This window comes from Pelophylax lessonae (genome assembly GCF_965119305.1).
Source record: "Pelophylax lessonae genome assembly, chromosome: 3".
NCBI lineage: Eukaryota > Metazoa > Chordata > Amphibia > Anura > Ranidae > Pelophylax > Pelophylax lessonae.
In genome coordinates this window covers 56908990-56931892 of record NC_138770.1, presented here as the reverse complement: position 1 = coordinate 56931892, position 22903 = coordinate 56908990, and the positions used below count along the sequence as shown (strand labels likewise).

Below are 22903 nucleotides of genomic sequence, written 5' to 3'. Positions count from 1 at the left end.
CCATCCAGTTCAACCTATGATGGAGCTCTGATAAAGGGGGCATTCTGGAAGTGCAACAAGGGGTGAAGCCCAGGCAATAGAGGGGATCGGCACCGCATGCAATGATTAGGGTGCGCCCAGGCACATCACCTGGGTGCCCCACCTTACATAATACTGCAGTGCCAAGAGCCCCTTTCTGCCCACTCTTTGCCCCAGCCCTTGGTGTCAGACCCTCCACACAGAGAGCAAGGTTCTTTTTGTGCAGCCTGCTGGCAGAGGGTAGGCCTTTCTACTTGGGCTGTGGCTGTTTTCTAAAGAAAACCAACCAAGACTTCTCACACTCTTTTGTTTTGGGGCATCTGGTATATATTTAGCTGATTTAAACTGAAAGTTCAGTTGGGCTTTGACCCATGAGCCTCTTTGATGGAGTAATGTGAGCTGGTTGTAAAGCACGTTATAATAGATCGACTTTGCACAAACGTTGAAAAGAAAAGCCGCTTTCCGCTCACTGTGCCCTTGCTGGGTTTCTACGATCAGCACCCACTCACTCAGGGAGGAGCGAGTCCCCAAGGGAGTTATTGTGTTGAAAGTCTTTACTGCAGAACACACGTAGTGAATACCACAACCATTGGTATTGTAATAAGTAAAAGCTGGCGCCATTCTGCTAGTGGAGGAAAAGAAGAATACTAAACAGTCGATATCGGTAATATAAAACTAAAACGCAAAATTATTTATACAGGTCGGTATATGAGGCCAAAGAGAAGGGATGAGTAAGGACTTATGGACACGTTATCTCTTTTCCCTTGGCCATTAAAGGCATTATAAATGTATTACCATATACAGTATCTCACAAAAGTGAGTACACCCCTCCCATTTTTGTAAATATTTTATTCTATCTTTTCATGTGACAACACTGAAGAAATGACACTTTGCTACAATGTAAAGTAGTGAGTGTACAGCCTGTATAAGGCCTCATGCACACTGGACGTTTTTACAGCTGCTGTTAGCAGCGTCAGACGTTTTTTTTTGCAGCTGCAGAACGCCCATCCATGTTATTCTATGGCCTCATGCACACATAGAGCTTTTAGGAGCTCCAAGTGGCATAGGCGTTTTACAGCTCCAAAAAAAACCCAGGAACTGTGGGTTCAGGAGCTCCAGCGTCAAGCTGCAAAAAACGTCTGACGCTGCTAAAGGCTCCATAACGTGGCTTAACGTGCGTTAAGCCACGTTATACGTTTTTTTTCTTCCATTCAAAATCAATGGTTCCCTATGGGAGCCTATTGATTTGAATGGAAGTCACACCGCAGGTCGGATCAGGGTGATCCGACTTGCGGTGCGACCTGCACTGTGAGAATCTTGAGGGGGAACTCCACGCCAAAATGGGGAAAAAAACGGCGTGGGGTTCCCCCCCAGGTTCCAAACCAGGCCCTTCGGATCTGGTATGGAATTTGAGGGTAGCCCCGCGCCGAAAAAACGGCGTGGGGTCCCCCCCAAAATCCATACCAGACCCTTATCCGAGCATGCAGTCCGGCATGCCAGGAAAGGGGAGGGGACGAGTGAGCGGCCCCACCCCCCCTGGATCATACCAGGCCACACGCCCTCAACATGGGGGGGTGTGGGTGCTTTGGGGCAGGGGGGGCTCTGCACCCCGCACCTCAAAGCACCTTGCCCCCATGTTGATGAGGACAAGGGCCTCATCCCCACAACCCTGGCCGGTGGTTGTGGGGGTCTGCGGGCAGGGGGCTCATCGGAATCTGGAAGCCCCCTTTAACAAGGGGGCCCCCGATCCCGGACCCCCTCCCTATGTGAATGGGTATGGGGTACACTGTACCCCTACTCATTCACCCCATAAAATGCAGTGTATGGAAATAACGACAGGAGACGTTTTGGAAAATTTATTAAAAATCTTCATCCGGCTCTTGTCCTCTCCGGGGGTCTTCTCCTCTCCGAGGGTCTTCTGCTCTTTTGCTGTCCGCCCTTCTTGTCTTCTCCTCTCCGGGGGTCTTCTGCTGTCCGCCCTTCTGCTGTCCAATCTTCTTGTCTTCTCCTCTCCGGTCTTCTGCTCTTTTGCTGTCGGCTGTCGGCTGTCCTTCTTCCTCCGGTCCTCCTCCGGTCCTCCTCCGACGATGTCTTCAGCGATTATGCCGGCCTCTGGTCTCTGCAGCTTATTATATAGCCATTAGGGGCGTGGCCGCCAGATGACGTCATCGGGAGACCACGCCCCCTTGTGTCACAGATGACGTCATCTGGCGGCCACGCCCCTAATGGCTATATAATAAGCTGCAGAGACCAGAGGCCGGCATAATCGCTGAAGACATCGTCGGAGGAGGACCGGAGGAAGAAGGACAGCCGACAGCCGACAGCCGACAGCAAAAGAGCAGAAGACCGGAGAGGAGAAGACAAGAAGATTGGACAGCAGAAGGGCGGACAGCAGAAGACCCTCGGAGAGGAGAAGACAGCAGAAGACCCCCGGAGAGGAGAAGACAAGAAGGGCGGACAGCAAAAGAGCAGAAGACCCTCGGAGAGGAGAAGACCCCCGGAGAGGACAAGAGCCGGATGAAGATTTTTAATAAACTTTCCAAAACGTCTCCTGTCGTTATTTCCATACACTGCATTTTATGGGGTGAATGAGTAGGGGTACAGTGTACCCCATACCCATTCACATAGGGAGGGGGTCCGGGATCGGGGGCCCCCTTGTTAAAGGGGGCTTCCAGATTCCGATGAGCCCCCTGCCCGCAGACCCCCACAACCACCGGCCAGGGTTGTGGGGATGAGGCCCTTGTCCTCATCAACATGGGGGCAAGGTGCTTTGAGGTGCGGGGTGCAGAGCCCCCCCTGCCCCAAAGCACCCACACCCCCCCATGTTGAGGGCGTGTGGCCTGGTATGATCCAGGGGGGGTGGGGCCGCTCACTCGTCCCCTCCCCTTTCCTGGCATGCCGGACTGCATGCTCGGATAAGGGTCTGGTATGGATTTTGGGGGGGACCCCACGCCGTTTTTTCGGCGCGGGGCTACCCTCAAATTCCATACCAGATCCGAAGGGCCTGGTTTGGAACCTGGGGGGGAACCCCACGCCGTTTTTTTCCCCATTTTGGCGTGGAGTTCCCCCTCAAGATTCTCACAGTGCAGGTCGCACCGCAAGTCGGATCACCCTGATCCGACCTGCGGTGTGACTTCCATTCAAATCAATAGGCTCCCATAGGGAACCATTGATTTTGAATGGAGGCAGAAAAAAACGCTGCTAACAGCTACTGTGGCCAAACGTGCAATAACGCTAGTAGAAAAAGCTACTGAAAGCACGTTTTTACAGCTGCTGTTTCCCGGCGTTATGTAAACAGCTTTGGAGCACGTTTTTATGACGCCCTGTGTGCATGGAGCCTTAGAGTCGGTACACACTGCAGCGGCACGACTCTGTACTACTTCGGGGGCGAATAGTGCAGTCCCGTGCACCGCGACTTCGGCGCGACTTGCACGGACTTCACATAATGGAAGTCTATGCAAGTCGCTCCGAGGTCGCCCCGAAGTAGTACAGGACCCTTTTTCTAAGTCGGAGCGACTTGTGTCGCTCCTATTAGAACGGGTCCTGTAGCGGTCAATGGACCGCGAGGGAGCGCGACTTGTCAGCCTGACAAGTCGCGCTAGTGTGAATCGAGTCTAATAATGTAAATTTGCTGTACCCTCAAACTAACTCAACCCACAGCCATTAATGTCTAAACCGCTGGCAACAAAAGTGAGTACACCCCTAAAGCCCCGTAGAGGTTTTTTTCATACGAATTTTCCCGTGCGACAGAATTCTACTTCAGAAGTGATGTCATGTGTTGGATTGCTTTGTATGTGTTCTTTCCTCTCTGAGCATGCCTAGTCTTGCTTTACTTCAGAAGTGATGTCATGTGTTGGATTGCTTTGTATGTGTTCTTTCCTCTCTGAGCATGCCCAGTCTTGCTTTTAAGATTTTTTTCCGTCGAAATTTGTACTAATGAGACGAAATTCGTACGTTGTATTACGGACAACAAAAATTTTATAGCCTGCACATCAGCCGAAAAGTCAGAGTCGGCTATCGAAAGCACCATACTAACAATCCGAAAATCGGCAGATTGGTCATCGGACGAAATTTCCCTTCAGATTTTCTTATCGTGTGTACGGGCCTTAAGTCAAAATGTCCAAATTGGGCCTAAAGTGTCAATATTTTGTGTGGCCACCATTATTTTCCAGCCCTGCGTTAACCCTCTTGGGCATGGAGTTCACCAGAGCTTCACAGGTTGCTACTGGAGTTCTCTTCCACTCTTCCATGATGACATCACAGAGCTGGTAGATGCTAGAGACCTTGCACTCCTCCACCTTCAGTTTGAGGATGCCCCACAAATGCTCAATAGGGTTTAGGTCTGGAGACATGCTTGGCCGGTCCATCACATTTACTCTCAGCTTCTTTAGCAAGGCAGTGGTCGTCTTGGAGGTGTGTTTGGGGTCGTTATCATGTTGGAATAATGCCCTGTGGCCCAGTCCCTGAAGGGAGGGGATGATGCTCTGCTTCAGTATGTCACAGTACATGTTGGCATTCATGGTTCCCTCAATGAACTGTAGCTCCCCAGTGCCGGCAGCACTCATGCAGCCCCAGACCATGACACTCCCACCACCATGCTTGACTGTAGGCAAGACACACTTGACACTTAGTGCTCAATTTTTTGGGGGGGAAGAGGGGAGTTTTGCTGACACATAATGCTTATGCATCTTAGGGGGGCACAGTTTGGTATGTTTGTCTTGGGCTCCACATGACCTTGTCCCAGCACTGGCTGCATTGATAGCTGAAGCAACTGCAATCTCCAGCTCCAGGCAAGTTCCCTAAACAAGAAGATGAGATACTGGAATGCAGGGGGATTGCGTTGGGCAAGTGTTGTTTATGAATGCAGATGTCTCCTTGCTGGCTGTGTTGTTAAATGTTCCTGGGAAGGAGGGGGTGTCCTGAGCTGAGCCAGGTAGGCGAGATGGGACAAAGCTTTTTTTTTGGGGGGGGGGGGGGATTTTAGGACTGTGAAGGGAGATGTGTGCAGAGGTGAGGGATGAAGGAGAGTGGTGAAAAGTTCAGACCTGGGGAGGGTGAGATGTGGACAGCCTGTGAAAGAGAGCTGAACCTTGCACACACCCTTAAACTCTGCGCTCTGTACATAGTGCACTACTGAACTCTGCACTCAGTAAGTTGTCGCACCCCTGAACTCTACATGTAGGGCACTTCTGAACCCTGCACTTGGTATTGTATCATACCCCTGAACTCTGCACTTTGTACGTAGCACACCCCTAAACGCTGCACTCTGTACGTAGCGCACCCCTGAACTCTGCACTCTGTATGTAATGCACTCCAGAACACTGCACTATTGTCGAAGGGCACTCCTGAACCCTGCATTTGGTACATTATCGTACCCCTGAACTCTGCACTCGGTACATTATCCTACCCCTGAACTCTGCACTCTATACAGAGAGCACTCTAGAGCTCTGCACTCTGTACGTAGTGCACCCCTGAACTCTGCACTCTATACATAGCGCACTCCAGAACTCTGCACTGTATATGTAGGGCACTCCTGAACCCTGCTCTCAATACATTATCACACCCCTGAACTCTGCATGTAGCGTACCCTTGAACTATGCACTCTGTACGTAGCTCACCCCTGAACTCTGCACTCTGTATGTAGTGCACCCCTGGACTCTGCATTCTGTACGTAGCGCGCCCCTGAACTCTGCACTCTGTATGTAGTGCACTCCAGAACTCTGCACTATAGTCGAAGGGCACTGCTGAACCCTGCACTTGGTACATTATCGTACCTCTGAACTCTGCACTCGGTACATTATCCTACCCCTGAACTCTGCACTCTATACAGAGCGCCCTCTAGAGCTCTGCACTCTGTATGTAGCGCACCCCTGAACTCTGCACTCTATACATAGCGCACTCCAGAACTCTTCACTGTATATGTAGGGCACTCCTGAACCCTGCTCTCGATACATTATCACACCCCTGAACTCTGCATGTAGCGCACCCTTGAACTATGCACTCTGTACATAGCTCACCCCTGAACTCTGCACTCTGTACGTAGTGCACCCCTGGACTCTGCATTCTGTACGTAGCTCACCCCCGAACTCTGCAATCTGTATGTAGTGCACCCCTGGACTCTGCATTCTGTACGTAGCTAACCCCCGAACTCTGCACTCTGTACGTAGTGCACCCTTGGACTCTGCATTCTGTACATAGCGCACCCCTGAACTCTGCTTGTATTATCTCCAATCTACTCTGCCCAGGACCAGTAGACACCAAAATGAGATTTGGAATGGTAAACCTTAGCGGTCTCATGAGAATTTTCTTCTATCTTGCCTTAAACAGGGTTAAATGGTTTACTATGTCTGCATGTGGCTAGTAAGGTGTGCACAACGCAGCAGATGCTGATAATTTGGAATATAGCGTGCCAACTCTTCAGCAGTACTTGGTTTTCGTTTGAAGTCAATATAGATCTAGGGTACAACCTGTCAGGCTAGATTCAGAGCAGTCACTCTTATGTAACATAAAAAACACAGATTCGGTCTTGGAGGCTTCTAGCAAGATACCAGCTACAGGCGGCCTGGCTACCATGTGTGCTTTAGAGAGGGATCTTCTTACATGAAGCAACTGACAGTTTAAAGGGTCGGTCTACACACAAAAAAAAGAATTTACATTTTTTGTTGGGTTGCAGAATCTCTGGTGGGCTCTGGCAGTTCAGTTCCAGCTCGTCCTACTTGTCATTGTCATTATGAGCAGGTCCTACTCTTGCCGTCAGAGCGAAGTAAGTTTAGCACCCAAAGCGAAAAGGCCAAAGTGCACCCTCCTCCATAAACTAGTTTAGGATAGGTTGCAGGTCCTGCATATTTTGTGTCACCTTCCTGCTGAAGCACCCAAGGTGGCCACCTCTGCTGTTTCCCTCTTGTTCTGGCCCTGAGTGGAGTCCCCATATAATTCAGGAATTTAGTAGTTGATATAACCCACCACCATCCCCTAGATATGTTATGGTGTCCCCTAACACAGGCTTACCCAAAGCATGGAGTCTAAGTACCAGTTGACCTTCACCAGAGCTAATGGTGGCCATTTCTAATGGCAGCCATGGGCTGGAAACCCTAGTGGCCCTGGTTTTTATTGTTGCATACTGGCACCAGGTCGTGACTTTCAGGATCACCCCACTGAAGGCCAGCAGGGACTGTGCGGAGACTGTTCACAGTGTGGTTGATGAAAGAATAGTTGGGTCGTGGATGGCAAGAGAGTAGTCCGTTTAATCTGGGTTGGCAACAAACTGGGAACTGGCAGGTAAATATTATGGCTCTTTAGCTCTCAGGTAGCTGGAAGACACAGCAGCTCGAGGACACAGCCACCATCATTACTGGGAACTCTGGGCTAAGTGGAGGTTCTTAGAATCCTGGAGCTCTTCGTAGGGTTCCTGAACACCTACCATCATTACTGGGGGTCTGGACTTAGTGAAGGTTCTAGGAATACTGGAACTCTCAGCAGGGTTCCTGCAAGAAAATCTGGAAGACCTGGCAGGGATCCTGCAAGGAAGTCTGGAAGACCCAACTGGTATCCTGAAAGGAAGTCTGGAAGACCTTGCTGGGAAATCTGGAAGACCCGGCAGGGATCCTGCAAGGAGTTCTGGAAGACCCAACAGGGGCCCTGAAAGGAAATCTGGAAGAGCCGGCAGGGATCCTGCAGGGAATTCTGGAAAACCCGGCAGGGATCCTGCAGAGAAATCTGGAAAACCCAGCAGGGATCCTGCAAGGAAGTCTGGAAGACCCAACTGGTATCCTGAAAAGAAATCTGGAAGACCCTGCAGGGAAATCTGATAGACCTGGCAGCGATCCTGCAAGGAATTCTGGAAGACCCAACGGGTATCCTGAAAGGAAATCTGGAAGACCCTGCAGGAAACCGGCAGGGAAATCTGGAAGACCCAGCAGGGATCGTGCAAGGAGTTCTGGAAGACCCAACAGGGACCCTGAAAGGAAATCTAGAAAACCCTGCAGGGATCCTGCAGGGAATTCTGGAAAACCCGGCAGGGATCCTGCAGGGAAATCTGGAAGACCCAGCAGGGATCCTGCAGGGAAATCTGGAAGACCCAGCAGGGATCCTGCAGGGAAATCTGGAAGACCCAGCAGAGATCCTGCAGGGAAATCTGGAAGACCCTGCAGAGATCCTGCAGGGAAATCTGGAAGACCCGGCAGGGATCCTGCAGGGAAATCTGGAAGACCCGGCAGGGATCCTGCAAAGAAATCTGGAAGACCCGGTAGGGATTCCACTGGAAATCCAGCAAGACCCGGCAGGGTTCCTGCAAGGAATTTTCAGAATACCAAGCAGGTATCCTACTGGGAATTCTGGATGACCCACCTGCAAGTAATGTAAGAAAATTCCAACTATTGGACTCATAAGCTGCAGTGTTGACTGAATGAGCACAAATTTCCAACAAAACACTCCAAAATCTGGTGAAAAACCTTCCCAAAATGTGTAGATGTAAAAGAGGGGACCACTCCATATTAATGAGCATAGGGGAGGAGGCCAACTACATATTAATGGCTATAGGGAAGGGGCACTGGACCATATTAATTAATAGCCATTGAGGGAGGGGGCTACACCATATTAATGACCGTGGTTTTGTAATTGGATGTCCGATAAGCTCATGTAAGTGTGATGGTCAGGTGTCCACCAACAAAAAGTAAGGACAGGGAATGTGTTACTGTCGTGATTACCAGATAAAAGCCTGAAACATTTTTTTTATTTAGTTTTCCACTTCAAGACCGCAACACATGGCTGAAGTTATCAGCCATAACCCCAGTATTTTTTTGATCAGCCGGCGATCAGTGGCTGATTAGCTGATTTGGAAGCAGTGGTGTTTCTCTGACTTAACCTTTCCTACTGGCGAGCTCGGAAAATGATCCAACTGTTTGCACGGCTGGCCATAAAGGCGACGAGAGTCCAGATCCTCTCTGATCACCTCTATAACCTAGGAGGCCCAGGGCGACGTCATGATGCCACTTCTAGTCTATGGCCGAAGTAGACTTTTTATTTTTTTAAGCATCAGATCAATGTGTTTTTTTTTTTTGTTTTGTTTTTTTTATCTGATGCTTTTAAAGGTAGAGGAAAGATTTGGGGTCTTATAGACCTCAGGTCTCTCAATAAAGAGGACCTGTCATCCTTTTTTCTATAACAAGAGATGTTTACATTCCTTGTGATAGGTATAAGGGTCCATGTACACGGGACGTTGTTAAAAGTCCCTTTTGAATGCTGGAATTTTTAGGACGTTTGAAACGTCCGTTCGGTCACGTTTGTAGCCGCATTTAGCGGGCGTTTAGCGGCGTTTGTGGGCGTTTGCGTTTAGTACCGTTCCTAGAGGTCAAAAAAATTATTCCCCTTTAAAATGGAAAAACGTGAACGCTAAACGCGGGTCATCGCGTTCGGACGCGTTTTTGCGTTTGAAACGCCGGGAAACACACAAATAATTGCGTTCTAAAAAAAGTCCCTGAACGCAACTGCCTGCAAATGACTGTAAACGACCTGGTGTACATGGACAGATAAAGATAAAATGTAGATGGGTTCAGGGGCTTCTGAAAAAAACGCATCCCGTGTACATGGAGCCTAAAAGTGATAAAAGTGATGGAAAAAAAAAAAGGCAGTGTAAAATAAATAAATAAATAAATTGGATCTGATACTTTTAAAGTTAGAGGAAAGATTTGGGGTCTTATAGACCTCAGATCTCTCCACAAAGAGGACCTGTCATCCCTTTTTTCTATAACATGATATGTTTACATTCCTTGTGATAGGAATAAAAGTGATAATAAAAAAAAAAAGAAAGGACAGTGTAAAAAAAATAAATAAAATAAAACTAAATTTTATCTGATGCTTTTAAAGTTAGAGGAAAGATTTGGGGTCTTATAGACCTCAGATCTCTCCATAAAGAGGACCTGACTACTCTTTTTTCTATAACATGAGATGTTTACATACCTTGTGATAGGCATAAAAGTGATAATCAAAAAAAAAAAAGTACAGTATAAAAATAAAATAAATTTAAAAAAATTAAAGCACCCCCATCCCTCTGTGCTTGCACTGAAGCGACTGCGTACGAAAGTCCCGCACGCATATGTAAACGGTGTTCGCACCACAAGTAAGGTATCGCCGCAAACGTTACAGCGAGAGCAATAATTCTATTCCTAGACCTCCTCTAAAACTCTAAACAGGTAACCTGCAAAAATCTTTAAAGCGTCGCCTATGGAGATTGTTAAGTATCGTGGTTTGTCGCCATTCCATGAGCGTGCAAATTTTAACTACCTCAATACTGGGCACTTAAACCCCCTTCCTTCCCAGACCAATTTTCATCTTTTAGCGCTGTTGCATTTTGAATGACAATTGCGCGGTCATGCAACATTGTACCTAAACCAAATTTGTGTCATTTTTTCCCCACAAATAGAGCTTTCTTTTGGTGGTATTTGATCACTGTCAGGTTTTTTCTTTTTTGGTGCACAAATAAAAAAAGACAGAAAAGTTTGAAAAAAAAAAAAAGTTTTTTTGTTTAGGTTATAAAATTTTGTGAATAGATATGTTTTTTCCTGCACTGATGATGCCGCACTGACAGGCACTGATGAGGAGACACTGATGGGGTGGCACTGATGGGGTGGCACTGATGGGGTGGCACTGATATGCAGCACTGATGGGCACTGATAGGTAGCAATGATATGCAGCACTGATGGACACTGATATGTGGCACTGATAGATAGCACTGATATGTAGCATTGGTGGGCACTGATAGGCAGCGCTGATGGGCACTGATAGGCAGCACTGATGGGCACTGATCGGCGGCACTGATGGGCACTGGTGGGCACTGATAGGTGGCACTGATCGGCACTGATGGGCGGCACTGATTGGCACTGATGGGCGGCACTGATTGGCACTGATGGGGGGCACTGATGGGCACTGATAGGCAGCACTGGTGGGCAATAATGGGCACTGGTGGGCAGCACTGGTGGATGGCAATAACGGGCACTGGTGGGCAGCACTGATATATGGCATTGGTGGGCAGCACTGATAGGAGGGCACTACTGGCAGGCTGTTTGCCATCCCTGGTGGCCATGGTGGGCATCCCTGGTGGTCATGGGTGGGCATCCCTGGTGGCTCTAGTGGCATCCCCTCCCCCCAGGGCTGCACTGGTAATCAATCATCTGATTACCAGCACAGACCCCCCCTGTGATCAGTGAGTACTTAGAAATACTCACTGATCACCCCAGCTCCAGTATCGATCCTCTTCTTCTCCTCCCTGACACGATCTGTCAGGGAGGAGAAGAGATTGAAGCCGTTACAACGGCTGTATTTACATTGCATGACGGCTGTGATTGGACACAGCCGTCATGTGATCAGGAGGGCCAATCACAGGGCCCTCCTGACGCATCTTGTTGCGCTGTGTCCGAGGGACACAGGCACATCGGGATCGCGCCGCTGCGCGTGCCCACGGCGGCGCGATCTCGCTCCTTCTGAAGGACGTTCCGGAACGTCCATTCAGAAGGACGAGACTCCCACCCGGCCGTATATGTACTATGGCCCGGGTGGGAGGTGGTTAAAGCACGACTTGTTAGGTATCTATTTACTCAGCCTAACATCATCTTTTATATTTCGGTAAAAAATTGGGTTATATATTGTGTTTTTTTTTTGCATTAAAATTTATTAAAGTGTCTTTTTTACCAAAAAAAATTGCATTTGAAATACAGTGTGACATAAAAAATTGCAACAACCACAATTGTATTCTCTAGGGTCTCTGCTAAAAAAAAATATATATATATATATACTGTATAATGTTTGGGGGTTCTAAGTGTTTTTCTGTCAAAAAAATACAGATTTTTACTTATATACTTTTTTATGTAGGCATGGTACACACCCCCTGCCACACCTTCTTAAAGGAGAATTATACAAAAATATAGTTAAACCAACAAGTGCTTTTTTTTTTTTTTTTTTTACCACTACTATTCATTTATACTGGCTTTTGAAATTTACAAGTGCAACAATTTAAAAAGTGGGTAAAAGGTTTAGAACTAGAAAAAACTTTTTGAAAGATAAATAGTGCATTTTATATACAACCAGGGCTTTTTTTTCCAGTGGAGATGCGGGGGAACGCAGTTCCTGCACCTCCAGCACTGAATGTATGTAATGGCAAGGGGTGCTGGGGTGCATTGGATGGTCTATTGATGCTGACTGCTCGGGGATCTATTGTTCATGGAGGGGATCTATTTTTGCATGGCGGAGGTCTGATATTGTTGCTGGTGGGGGATCTTTTGTTGTTTGGTGGTGGGGCTTATATTGCTGGTGGGGTCAGTTGTTGCTGGAAGGGATCTACTGTTGAGGAAAGGGTATTTTATTGCTGGCTGTTGTGGGAGCTATTGTTGCTTAATGGCATCTATTTTTACGTGGCACTCTATTGTTGCTGGGGAGGTTGGGTTTATGTTCCTGGGGGGGGGGGGGGGGTCAATTGTTGTTGGAAGGGATCTACTGTTAAGGGAGTGGTCTATTGTTGCTGGCTGCTGGAGAGTCTATTGATGCTGGATGGTGCTGGGAAATCTGTTGTTTCTGCTGGGGTTTACTGTTGTTGGGGTCCACTTTTGCTGGGGGTCTATTATTGCTGGAGGAATCTATTGTTGCTGGCTGCAGGGTATCTACTTTACTGCTTTTCTTGTTTAAATAACAAAAAAATGCATACAAATTACTTATCACCACAAAATGATACTTGGTTCTGTATTCTGTAAAAGGGGCGATCCTGGGAGGGGGGTAGGGGGTGGAACCAAAGGATGTTACTCAGAGGTGGGTAGGGGGCGGAGACAAGAAGTGACTTAGAAGGGGGTGAGTATCTGCACCTATTCGCTGAGAAAAAAGCCTCGTATACAAATACAGTATCTCACAAAAGTGAGTACGCCCCTCACATTTTTGTAAATATTTTATTCTATCTTTTCATGTGACAACACTGAAGAAATGACACTTTGCTACAATGTAAAGTAGTCAGTGTACAGCTTGTATAACAGTGTAAATTTGCTGTCCTCTCAAAATAACTCAACACACAGCCATTAATGTCTAAACTGCCGGCAACAAAAGTGAGTACACCCCTAAGTAATAATGTCTAAATTGGGCCCAGCGTGTCAATATTTTGTGTGGCCGCCATTATTTTCCAGCACTGTCTTAGCCCTCTTTGGCATGGAGTTCACCAGAGCTTCACAGGTTGGAACTGCACTTCCACTCCTCCATGACGACATCACGGAGCTGGTGGATGTTAGAGACCTTGCGCTCCTCGACCTTCCATTTGAGGATGCCCCACAGATGCTCAATAGGGTTTAGGTCTGGAGACATGCTTGGCCAGTCCATCACCTTTACCCTCAACTTCTTTAGCAAGGCAGTGGTCATCTTGGAGGTGTGTTTGGGGTCGTTATGATGGAATACTGCCCTGCGGCCCAGTCTCTGAAGGGAGGGGATCATGCTCTGCTTCAGTATGTCACAGTACATGTTGGCATTTATGGTTCCCTAAATGAACTGTAGCTCCCCAGTGCCGGCAGCACTCATGCAGCCCCAGACCATGACACTCCCACCACCATGCCTGACTGTAGGCAAGACACACTTGTCTTTGTACTCCTCACCTGGTTGCCACCACACACGCTTGGCACCATCTGAACAAAAAAAGTTTATCTTGGTCTCATCAGACCACAGGACATGGTTCCAGTAATCCATGTCCTTAGTCTGCTTTTCTTCAGCAAACTGTTTGTGGGCTTTCTTGTGCATCATCTTTAGAAGAGGCTTCCTTCTGGGACGACAGCCATGCAGACCAATTTGATGCAGTGTGCGGCGTATGGTCTGAGCACTGACAGGCTGACCCCCCACCCCTTTAACCTCTGCAGTAATGCTGGCAGCACTCATACGTCTATTTCCCAAAGACAACCTCTGGATATGACGCTGAGCATGTGCATTCAACTTCTTTGGTCGACCATGGCGAGGCCTGTTCAGAGTGGAACCTGTCCTGTTAAACTGCTGTATGGTCTTGGTCACCATGCTGCAGCTCAGTTTCAGGGTCTTGGCAATCTTCTTATAGCCTAGGCCATCTTTATGTAGAGCAACAATTATTTTTCAGATCCTCAGAGAGTTCTTTGCCAAGAGTTGCCATGTTGAACTTCCAGTGACCAGTATGAGAGAGTGAGAGCGATAACACCAAATTTAACACACCTGCTCCCCATTCACACTAATGAGTCACATGACACCAGGGAAAATGGCTAATTGGGCCCAATTTGGAAATTGTCACTCAGGGGTGTACTCACTTTTGTTGCCAGCGGTTTAGACATTAATGGCTGTGTTGAGTTATTTTGAGGGGACAGCAAATTTACACTGTTATACAAGCTGTACACTCACTACTTTTCATTGTAGCAAAGTGTAATTTCTTCAGTGTTGTCACATGAAGGCTCCATTCACACTACCGCGACTTGTCAGGCGACTTGTCAGCCTGACAAGTCGCGGTCCATTGACTGGTACAGGACCCGTTCTAATAGGAGCGACACAAGTCGCTCCGACTTAAAAAAAGGGTCCTGTACTACTTTGGGGCGACCTCGGAGCGACTTGCATAGACATTCATTATGTGAAGTACGTGCAAGTAGCGCCGAAGTCGCGGTGCATGCGACTTGTGAAGTCGCCCCCGAAGTCGTGCCGCTTCAGTGTGAATGCGGTCGAAAAGATAGCATAAAATATTTACAAAAATGTGAGGGGTGTACTCACTTTTGTGAGATACTGTATATCAATCAGACCAAAATGGGGGAGAAATGAGGAGGGACTTTATTCCAAATCAGGGACAGTTGGGAGCTTTGGCGAAAGGTTTCATACAATGTATCGATCGTGCATCTTTTGTTGTCTGCAGGATAGAGTTGAACTTATCAAATGTTACAATGGTTTCTCTTCTCTCTACAGGTGTGAAATAGGTCAAGATGAGTGGCCTTGGGGACAGTTTGACCGACCCTGCTAGCCAGGAGCGCAAGAGGAAAGCCTCGCCATGTGACACCATGCAGAAGTAAGTAATGAGACAGACTTGACGTACGGTAGTTCCACCCTATCCCATGTCACAAGCCAGGAACTCTTCTTTTCATGTGAATTTCACGGATGGGATAAAGGGAGATATTGTGGCTGGCATGGAGAAGAGCAATATTGGTTAAAGTGTGGAACAAGTCTGCATTCAACGTGACCTATACATTAAACATCCCGGCCATGCTTGATTAGCTCGGAGTGTGTGAAAGGCTCTGGGTGCGGAGCAGCTGCTCTGCTCTCGGGGTATGAAAAACAACACAGCAGATCGACCATATGCTGGTTCTATGGCATAGTCTCTATCTGATGGCAATCTGCTCTCTGCGGGGCGAAATATGGAGGACAACCCTCCACTCCAAAAAAATCCTGCCCACTACGCCATCAATGAAGCCTACAGACAGGGCCGCTGATAGGGGGGGACCACCAGCCCTCTTGTAGGGGGCCCGAGTACACAGGGGGGCCCACACAGAGAGGGGGATTAATGATGGACAACAAATACAGAAATCTTCCTCCAGCACCTGAATCTGATCTGTCCCTCTCCCTGTTATCAGCTTTCATCTGCTGAGAAAGACAGTTGTCCCTCACTAATCCCCCTTCCTGTGCGGCCCCCTCCAAGCACTTATCTCTGCTCAGGAGTTTATTTGTAACTTTGTTTCTCTCCCTCTGTCTCTCTGATCCAGGAGCTCCAAACGCCCAGCCTATATATTTTTTTATTCTCCTCTACATCCAGCAGGAATTATGCAAGTTATGTTATATTTGTGTCTGATAATAGTGATTTTGTTGTAATTTTAGCTAAATATATCTTTAATATTTTCTTAGGGGGGCCCCTGCCAGGTAGTCTGTACGGGGCCCCGCGATTTCTAACAGCAGCCCTGCCTACAGATGTTGTGCTGTCTCAACGTGGTTACAGTGCACAGCCATTAAAGTGGTTGTAAACCCTTACATATATCCAGTGAAGTGCAGGGCTGTCTTAATCCGGAGGTCAAGTGGTTAAACAGCGCAGAGACAAGAAGTATGCAAATTGCAGGAGGGCGAAATTCTTGGAAATTCTGGCTGCACACTGATGGCTGTTTTTTAAGGTTCAGTAAAGAGAAGTGTCATTTACACACCGGCAGAAAATTGCGACCTGCCCGCCGACTGCAGGGAAAAAAAGGTGATTTTAGAGGCTGTAGTTCCTGGATGTAGGTAATTTACCATTTTAGATAACATTACAGCAATTTTTAACCAAAGCGGGGCACTCTGTAAGGAAACAATGAGAACGGGTTTTTAACGTTCTTTCAGCTTTTGGCGGTGATTTAGGACTGTGCAGCGGCCATTTGTTCTACTCTGAATCTGAAAATTGCTCAAGTCGATTACAATATTTAAACAACACTTAGAGGCTGAGTGGAGGGCTGGGATCAATGGCATGTAATGTAGCCCAGGGGTACAAGTTGTTTTATATATGATAATCCAGGGCTTTTTTTCAGCAGGAACGTGGTGGAACGCAGTTCCGGCACCTCCAGCACTAAATGTATGCAATAGCAAGTGGTGTGGGGTGTGTTGGAGGGTCTCTTGATGCTGGCTGCTTGGGGATCTATTGTTACTGGTAGGGATCTGGTATTGTGTGAGGGCCTGTTGTTGCTGCTGGGGGATCTATTGTTTCTGGGGGGATCTTATGTTGTTTGTAGGGATCTCCTGTTGAGGTAGAGGTCTATTGTTGGCTTATCTATTGATACTGGTTGCTAGGAGAGTGGTTGTTGCTACTCGAGGGGGTCTAATGTTGCTAGGGTGGATCTTTTGTTTCTGGGTGAGCTATTTTGCTGCTGTGCGTGGGAGATGGGTAGGGGGTGGAACCAAGGGACAATGCTCAGAGGTGGGTGGAGACAATGGGTGACTCAGAAGGGGTGAGTTCCTGCACCTATTCTCCGAGAAAAAAAGCCCTGTGATAATCTATCGTCTTCCATGTGATCCAGTTCTTGGCTGCTCATACACAGGGAGAGGTAAAAACAATGGGGGGTACAATGGTAGATCTAGACGAGATTACACAATCAAATTGTACAGTATATGGCCAGCTTTAGGATGATCAATCCTGAGAAGATTCAAGTTGTCCCGATTTCAGCACCATTTCCATTATTCTCTCCACAGGCCACGTCCCGTTCACAAAACACTCTCCTTTTCAGATCACTTGCCGTTCTAGTAGAACTCCTGTCCAGAGCCCGCCCTCTACTGGATATGCTCCCGTGCTAAACAATCCCCTTTTCAGTGCATGCCCTATTACAGCGATGGCGAACCTTAGCACCCCAGATGTTTTCAAACTACATTTCCCATGATGCTCTACTACACTGCAGAGTGCATGAGCATCATGGGAAATGTAGTTCCAAAACATCTTGGGTGCCAAGGTTCGCCATCACTGCCCTATTATCTCTCCCCTTTCCAAAATGCTCCTCACACTATTTTTACCTTCGGTCACTGGAATACTCCCCCCTTTCTTTTTTGTGTCTTCCCCTCTCCAGAACACTCCCCTTTCCTGTATCCTCCTCTCTCCAGAACACTTACCTTTCCGGTGTCCCCTCCTCTCCAAAACACGTTCCTTTCCTGTGTCCTACCATTGTCCAGATTACTCCCCTTTTCTGTGTCCTCCCCTCACCAAAACACTCACCTTTTTGGTGTCCACCATTCTCCAGAAAACTCCCCTTTTTGGTGTCCTTGCCTCTCAAGAATATTCTCCTTTCTGGTGTTCACTCATCTCTACAATACTTACCTTTCCGGCATCCTCCACTTTCCAGGTCACTCATCTTTCCTGTGTCCTCCCCTCTCCAGAAAACTCAACTTTCTTGTGTCCCCCCATTTCTAGTACAGTCCCTTTTTCTGGCATCCTCCCCTCTCTCGGACATTCCCATTTATTGTGTCCTCCCCTCTCCAGACACTCACCTTTCCTCGTGTCCTTGCTTCTCCAGAACACTCACCTTTCCTCGTGTCCTTGCTTCTCCAGAACACTCACCTTTACGGTGTCCTTTCCCCTCCAGAACACTCACCTTTCATGGTGTCCTCCCATCTCCAGAACACTCACCTTTTTTGGTGTCCTCCCCTCTCCAGAACACTCTCCTTTCTGGTGTTCACCCAGCTCCAGAATACTTACATTTCCAGAGTCCTCCACTCTCCAGGACACTCATCTTTACGGTGTCCTCCCCTCTCCAGAACACTCACATTTCCTGTGTCCTCCTCTCTCCAGAACACTCAACTTTGTATTGTTCTTCCCTCTCCATAACAATCCCTTTCCTTGTGTCCTGGAACACTCCCCTTTTCTGTACTCAACCCTCTCCAGAACCCAATCCTTTCCCTTACTGGTGTCCTCCACCCTATCTTGGACACTCCCCTTTCCTGTGTCCACCCTCTCTTGGACACTCCCCTTTCCTGTGTCCTCTCCTCCCAGGACAATCCCTTTCTGTGTCCTCCCCTCTTTAGGACACTCCCCTTTTTTGTGTCCACCCTCTCTTGGACACTTGACTTTCCTGCGTCCTCTCCTCTCAGGACAATCCCTTTCCTGTGTCCTCCCCTCTTTAGGACACTCTCCTTTTTTGGTGTCCTCCCCTCTCCAGAAAACTCCCCTTTCCTGTGTACTCTCCCCTCCAAAACACTCACCTTTCTGGTGTCTTACCCTCTCCTGACCACTCTCCCTTCTGGTGTCCATCCATCTCAAGAATATTCACCTTTCCTGTGTCCTCCACTCTCCAGGACACTCCTCTTTCCTGTGTCCTACCCTCTTCAGAACCCGCACCTTTGTTGTGTCCTCTCATTTCTAGAGCACCCCCTTTTTCTGGTGTACTTCCCTCTCTAGGACACTCCCTTTTATTGTGTCCTCCCCTCTCCAGAACAATCATCTTCCCTTGTGTTCTTCCCTTCTAGAACACTCCCCTTTTCTGTACTTAGTCCTTTCCAGAAATCAACCCTTTCCTTTACTTGTGTCCTCCACCCTCTCCAGGACACCCCCCTTTCCTGTGTCCTCCCCTCCCAGGACAATCCTTTTCTTGTGTCCTCCCCTCTCTAAGACAGTCCCCTTTTCCTGTGTCCTACCCTCTCCTGAAAGCTCCGTTTTTCTTTGTCCTTTCCTCCCTAGGACTTTTTGATCCCCTCTCCAGAACACTCCTGTTTCCAGTCTCCTCCCTTCTTCCACAGTAGTGGAATTGTCCATTAGTGGTCAGTGGGAAGAATGTCCCTTACATTGGTGATCAGTGGGAAGAATCTCCCTTACATTGGTGGTCAGTGGGAAGAATGTCCCTTACATTGGTGATCAGTGGGAAGAATGCTCCTTACATTGGTGGTCAGTGGGAAGAATGTCCCTTACATTGGTGATCAGTGGGAAGAATGTCCCTTACATTGGTGATCAGTGGGAAGAATGCTCCTTACATTGGTGATCAGTGGGAAGAATGCCCCTTACATTGGTGATCAGTGGGAAGAATGTCCCTTACATTGGTGATCAGTGGGAAGAATGCTCCTTACATTGGTGATCAGTGGGAAGAATGTTCCTTACATTGGTGATCAGTGGGAAGAATGCTCCTTACATTGGTGGTCAGTGGGAAGAATGTTCCTTACATTGGTGATCAGTGGGAAGAATGTTCCTTACATTGGTGGTCAGTGGGAAGAATGTTCCTTACATTGGTGGTCAGTGGGAAGAATGTCCCTTACATTGGTGATCAGTGGGAAGAATGTCCCTTACATTGGTGATCAGTGGGAAGAATGCTCCTTACATTGGTGGTCAGTGGGAAGAATGCTCCTTACATTGGTCAGTGGGAAGAATGTCCCTTACATTGGTGATCAGTGAGAAGAATGTCCCTTACATTGGTGATCAGTGAGAAGAATGTCCCTTACATTGGTGATCAGTGAGAAGAATGTCCCTTACATTGGTGGTCAGTGGGAGGAATGTCCCTTACATTGGTGGTCAGTGGGAGGAATGCTCCTTACCTTGGTGGCTGGTGTGAAGAACGTCCCTTACATTTGGTGATCTGTGGAAAATTCTCCCCTTACATTGGTGGTATCAACAGATTTATCGTGAAAATAGGCCCATGCCCCAATAATATACAACCACAACTATCTAGAGATAAAGTAGGGGTTTCTAGGCTGATTGGGAGAAGGAAGACCAGAGAACCAATACATTAAAATTGAATTAATTTATTCAATGTATTTAAAACAAAATTAGTATATACACAGGGATGTATAAGGGCACATATAAAACATCCCTTAAATGCAAAACATATGTTAAAAACCACAGCACAGAAATATTTCCCTATTATGGGAGCAATACATGCTTCAAGCTGATGTTGGTGCAAGAAAAAGATGATATTCGGTTTGTGGGTCCCAATGAGCCAACGCGTTTCGCATCAGGCTTCGTCAGGGAGGAGACCCAGCAATACCGATATTTCTTGCTGTTAACGAAGATTAGATGACAGGTAGGGAGAATCACAATCCCTAAAGTTAGATAATGGTTATGAATGTCGAATTTTGTCTATATTACTCTCCTATGTAGGTAGTAGAGAACCCCCATACATCAGTGGCAATTATTCCATCTTGTCCTTAGTGAAAGTTTATTTCCTCTTCCTGGTTCATAGATCCAGGGGAAACAAGATAACCAGGCTCATGTGCTATAGTTCATTTAACTCCCCTAGGGACCCACTTGTCCGACTCAACCATAGAGTCCACCTTAACAAATCGACCTAATCGATTTTGTGTCCATCCGCTGGATCTTCTTCACCTGAAAAGGAATTGGATAGTTAGGTATATTTTTTTTTTTTAACTCACCTTGTAATTGTAGATAGAAAATACTCACCTATTTTCCGCTTCCTCCCTCTGTGCCGCGGCTCCGCCGTCACTTCCTCTTTGCTATGATTCCTGTGAGCTGAACGTCATCGCTCCCAGGAATCAATGCGACGGCACCGGCCCCACTCGTCACTTCCGGGGCGACGCCGCATTCCCTGCTAAACAGCTTCTGGGCATGCCCAGAAGCTGTGGAGGAATGCGGCGCCGCACCGGAAGTGACGAGCGGGGCCGGTGCAGGCGCATTCTGGGAGAAGAAGACACAGAAGAGGACGCAGAAGAGGATCGCGCTGGCTTCAGCTGCCCACAACAGAGATGGCAACGCTGGAGAAGAAGTTTTGTAAGTGACTATTTCTTCTTGCAGGTAAGTGCGAACCGGGACAGATCAGAGGCTAGCCATTGTGGAATGTACTAGCCCTGACTGTCCCGGGGTATGTTTATTGAAAAAACGTTTTTGTGCCCGGAGCTCCGCTTTAATAGGGAATGGGGAATATCCCACACAATGCCAGGTAGTGTGCTTCCGAACAATCCACTGTGAATATATGGAGGCAGGCCTGTGAATGGTTTAGGCTGTACACCATTCAAAAGTCATGATGCCCATTCATGACCCTTTAACTAACCTCCGTAACAATGATTTTCCGCATGTGCCTGCCCCGTACATTGGTGGTGGTCAGTGGGAAGAATGCTACATTTACAGTCATGCTTTGGGATCTTCCAAGTGGTTTTGGACCTGGAACTATGCTGGCACCACCACATGGGAGGACAGTTAACCACAGCTCAAGGAATCCCTAGCAACCTCTGGATGAACTCTAGAATTCCTCTGAACCCTGGTTGAGAATGGCTGGTCTATACAAATGATTCCTTGTCTGACCTTGCCATATCAGACTTTTCCACACTATCCAGTCATTTTCTTCTTGGATTCAAGGCCATGGAAACTCTTTAACCACTTGCCGACCACCGCCCGACTATATACGGCGGCGGTCAGCCCCTCCCAGGCAAAGTGGCGTACCGGTACGTCACTAGCCTGGGAGCAAATAGGGGGCGAGCACGCGCCGCCGGAGGCACGCTCCCGCTGGTACCCGAAGAAGCCGGCGCGTGTGACCGGCGGACCCGATGTCCGCCGGTCACTTACGATCGTCGGTTAGAGAGGGAGAAAGGCAGGCGGCTAATGTAAACAAAGCCGCCTGTCACTCTCCCCTGTGTAAAAGCACAGATCACTCGGTCCTGCTATGTAGGACCGTTGATCTGTGCTGTTACACACACAGCCACATCCAATGACAGTTAGAATCACGCCCCTAGGGACACACTTAACCCCTCCCTCTCCAATAAAGTTAACCCCTTCCCTCCCAGTGTCATTTTTACAGTAACAGTGCATATGTATAGCACTGGTTACTGTAGTAATGTCACTGGTACCCCCAAAAGTGTCAAAAATGTCAGTTAAGGATCCGATCTGTCCGCCGCAATGTCGCAGTACCGCAAAAAAAATCGCAGATCGCCGCCATTACTCGTTAAAAAAAAAACAACAAAAATGACAAAAATCTTTCCCTTAGTTAGTAAACGCAATAACTTTTGTGCAAACCAATCAAAATACGCTTATTGTGATTTTTTTTTTTTACCAAACATATGTAGCAGAAAACAAATTGGCCAAAAATTTTAAAAAATTTTGATTTTTACATTTTTTTGGGGGGGAATTTCATATAAAAAAATTTGAAAAATATTGTTATTTTTGCAAAATTGTCGCTCTTTTTTTGTTTATAGCGCATGATCAAAAAAATCGCACAGGTGATCAAATACCACCAAAAGAAAACTCTGTTTGTGGGGAAAAAAAGCACGTCAAATTCATTTGGGTACAGCGTCGCACGACCGCGCAATTGTCCGTTAAAGTCACGCAGTGCCAAATCGCAAAATACCCCCTGGTCAGGAAGGGGGTAAAATCTTCCGTGGCTTAAGTGGTTAATTTTTCGAGGGATCAAAATGTCCTTTATAAACTTTACTTTATTAAACTGTTTATTCGTGGCCCATATTAGTTCATCAGAAGATGAATGTCTAAAAA

The 22903-nt window shown here is 47.5% G+C and overlaps 1 protein-coding gene across 5 annotated transcripts in view; it reads left to right on the top strand.

Annotated features, from left to right (window-relative positions):
• The window catches only part of NCOA1 (nuclear receptor coactivator 1), a 755746-nt gene that overhangs the window by 487321 nt on the left and 245522 nt on the right, over positions 1-22903 (top strand). For all 5 annotated transcript variants that reach the window (XM_082251137.1, XM_082251140.1, XM_082251139.1 and 2 more), the window contains one exon: positions 14950-15049. In XM_082251137.1, coding sequence (XP_082107263.1) covers positions 14967-15049 — 83 coding nt within the window. In that variant the 5' untranslated portion in view covers positions 14950-14966. The remainder of the gene's footprint in view (positions 1-14949; positions 15050-22903) is intronic.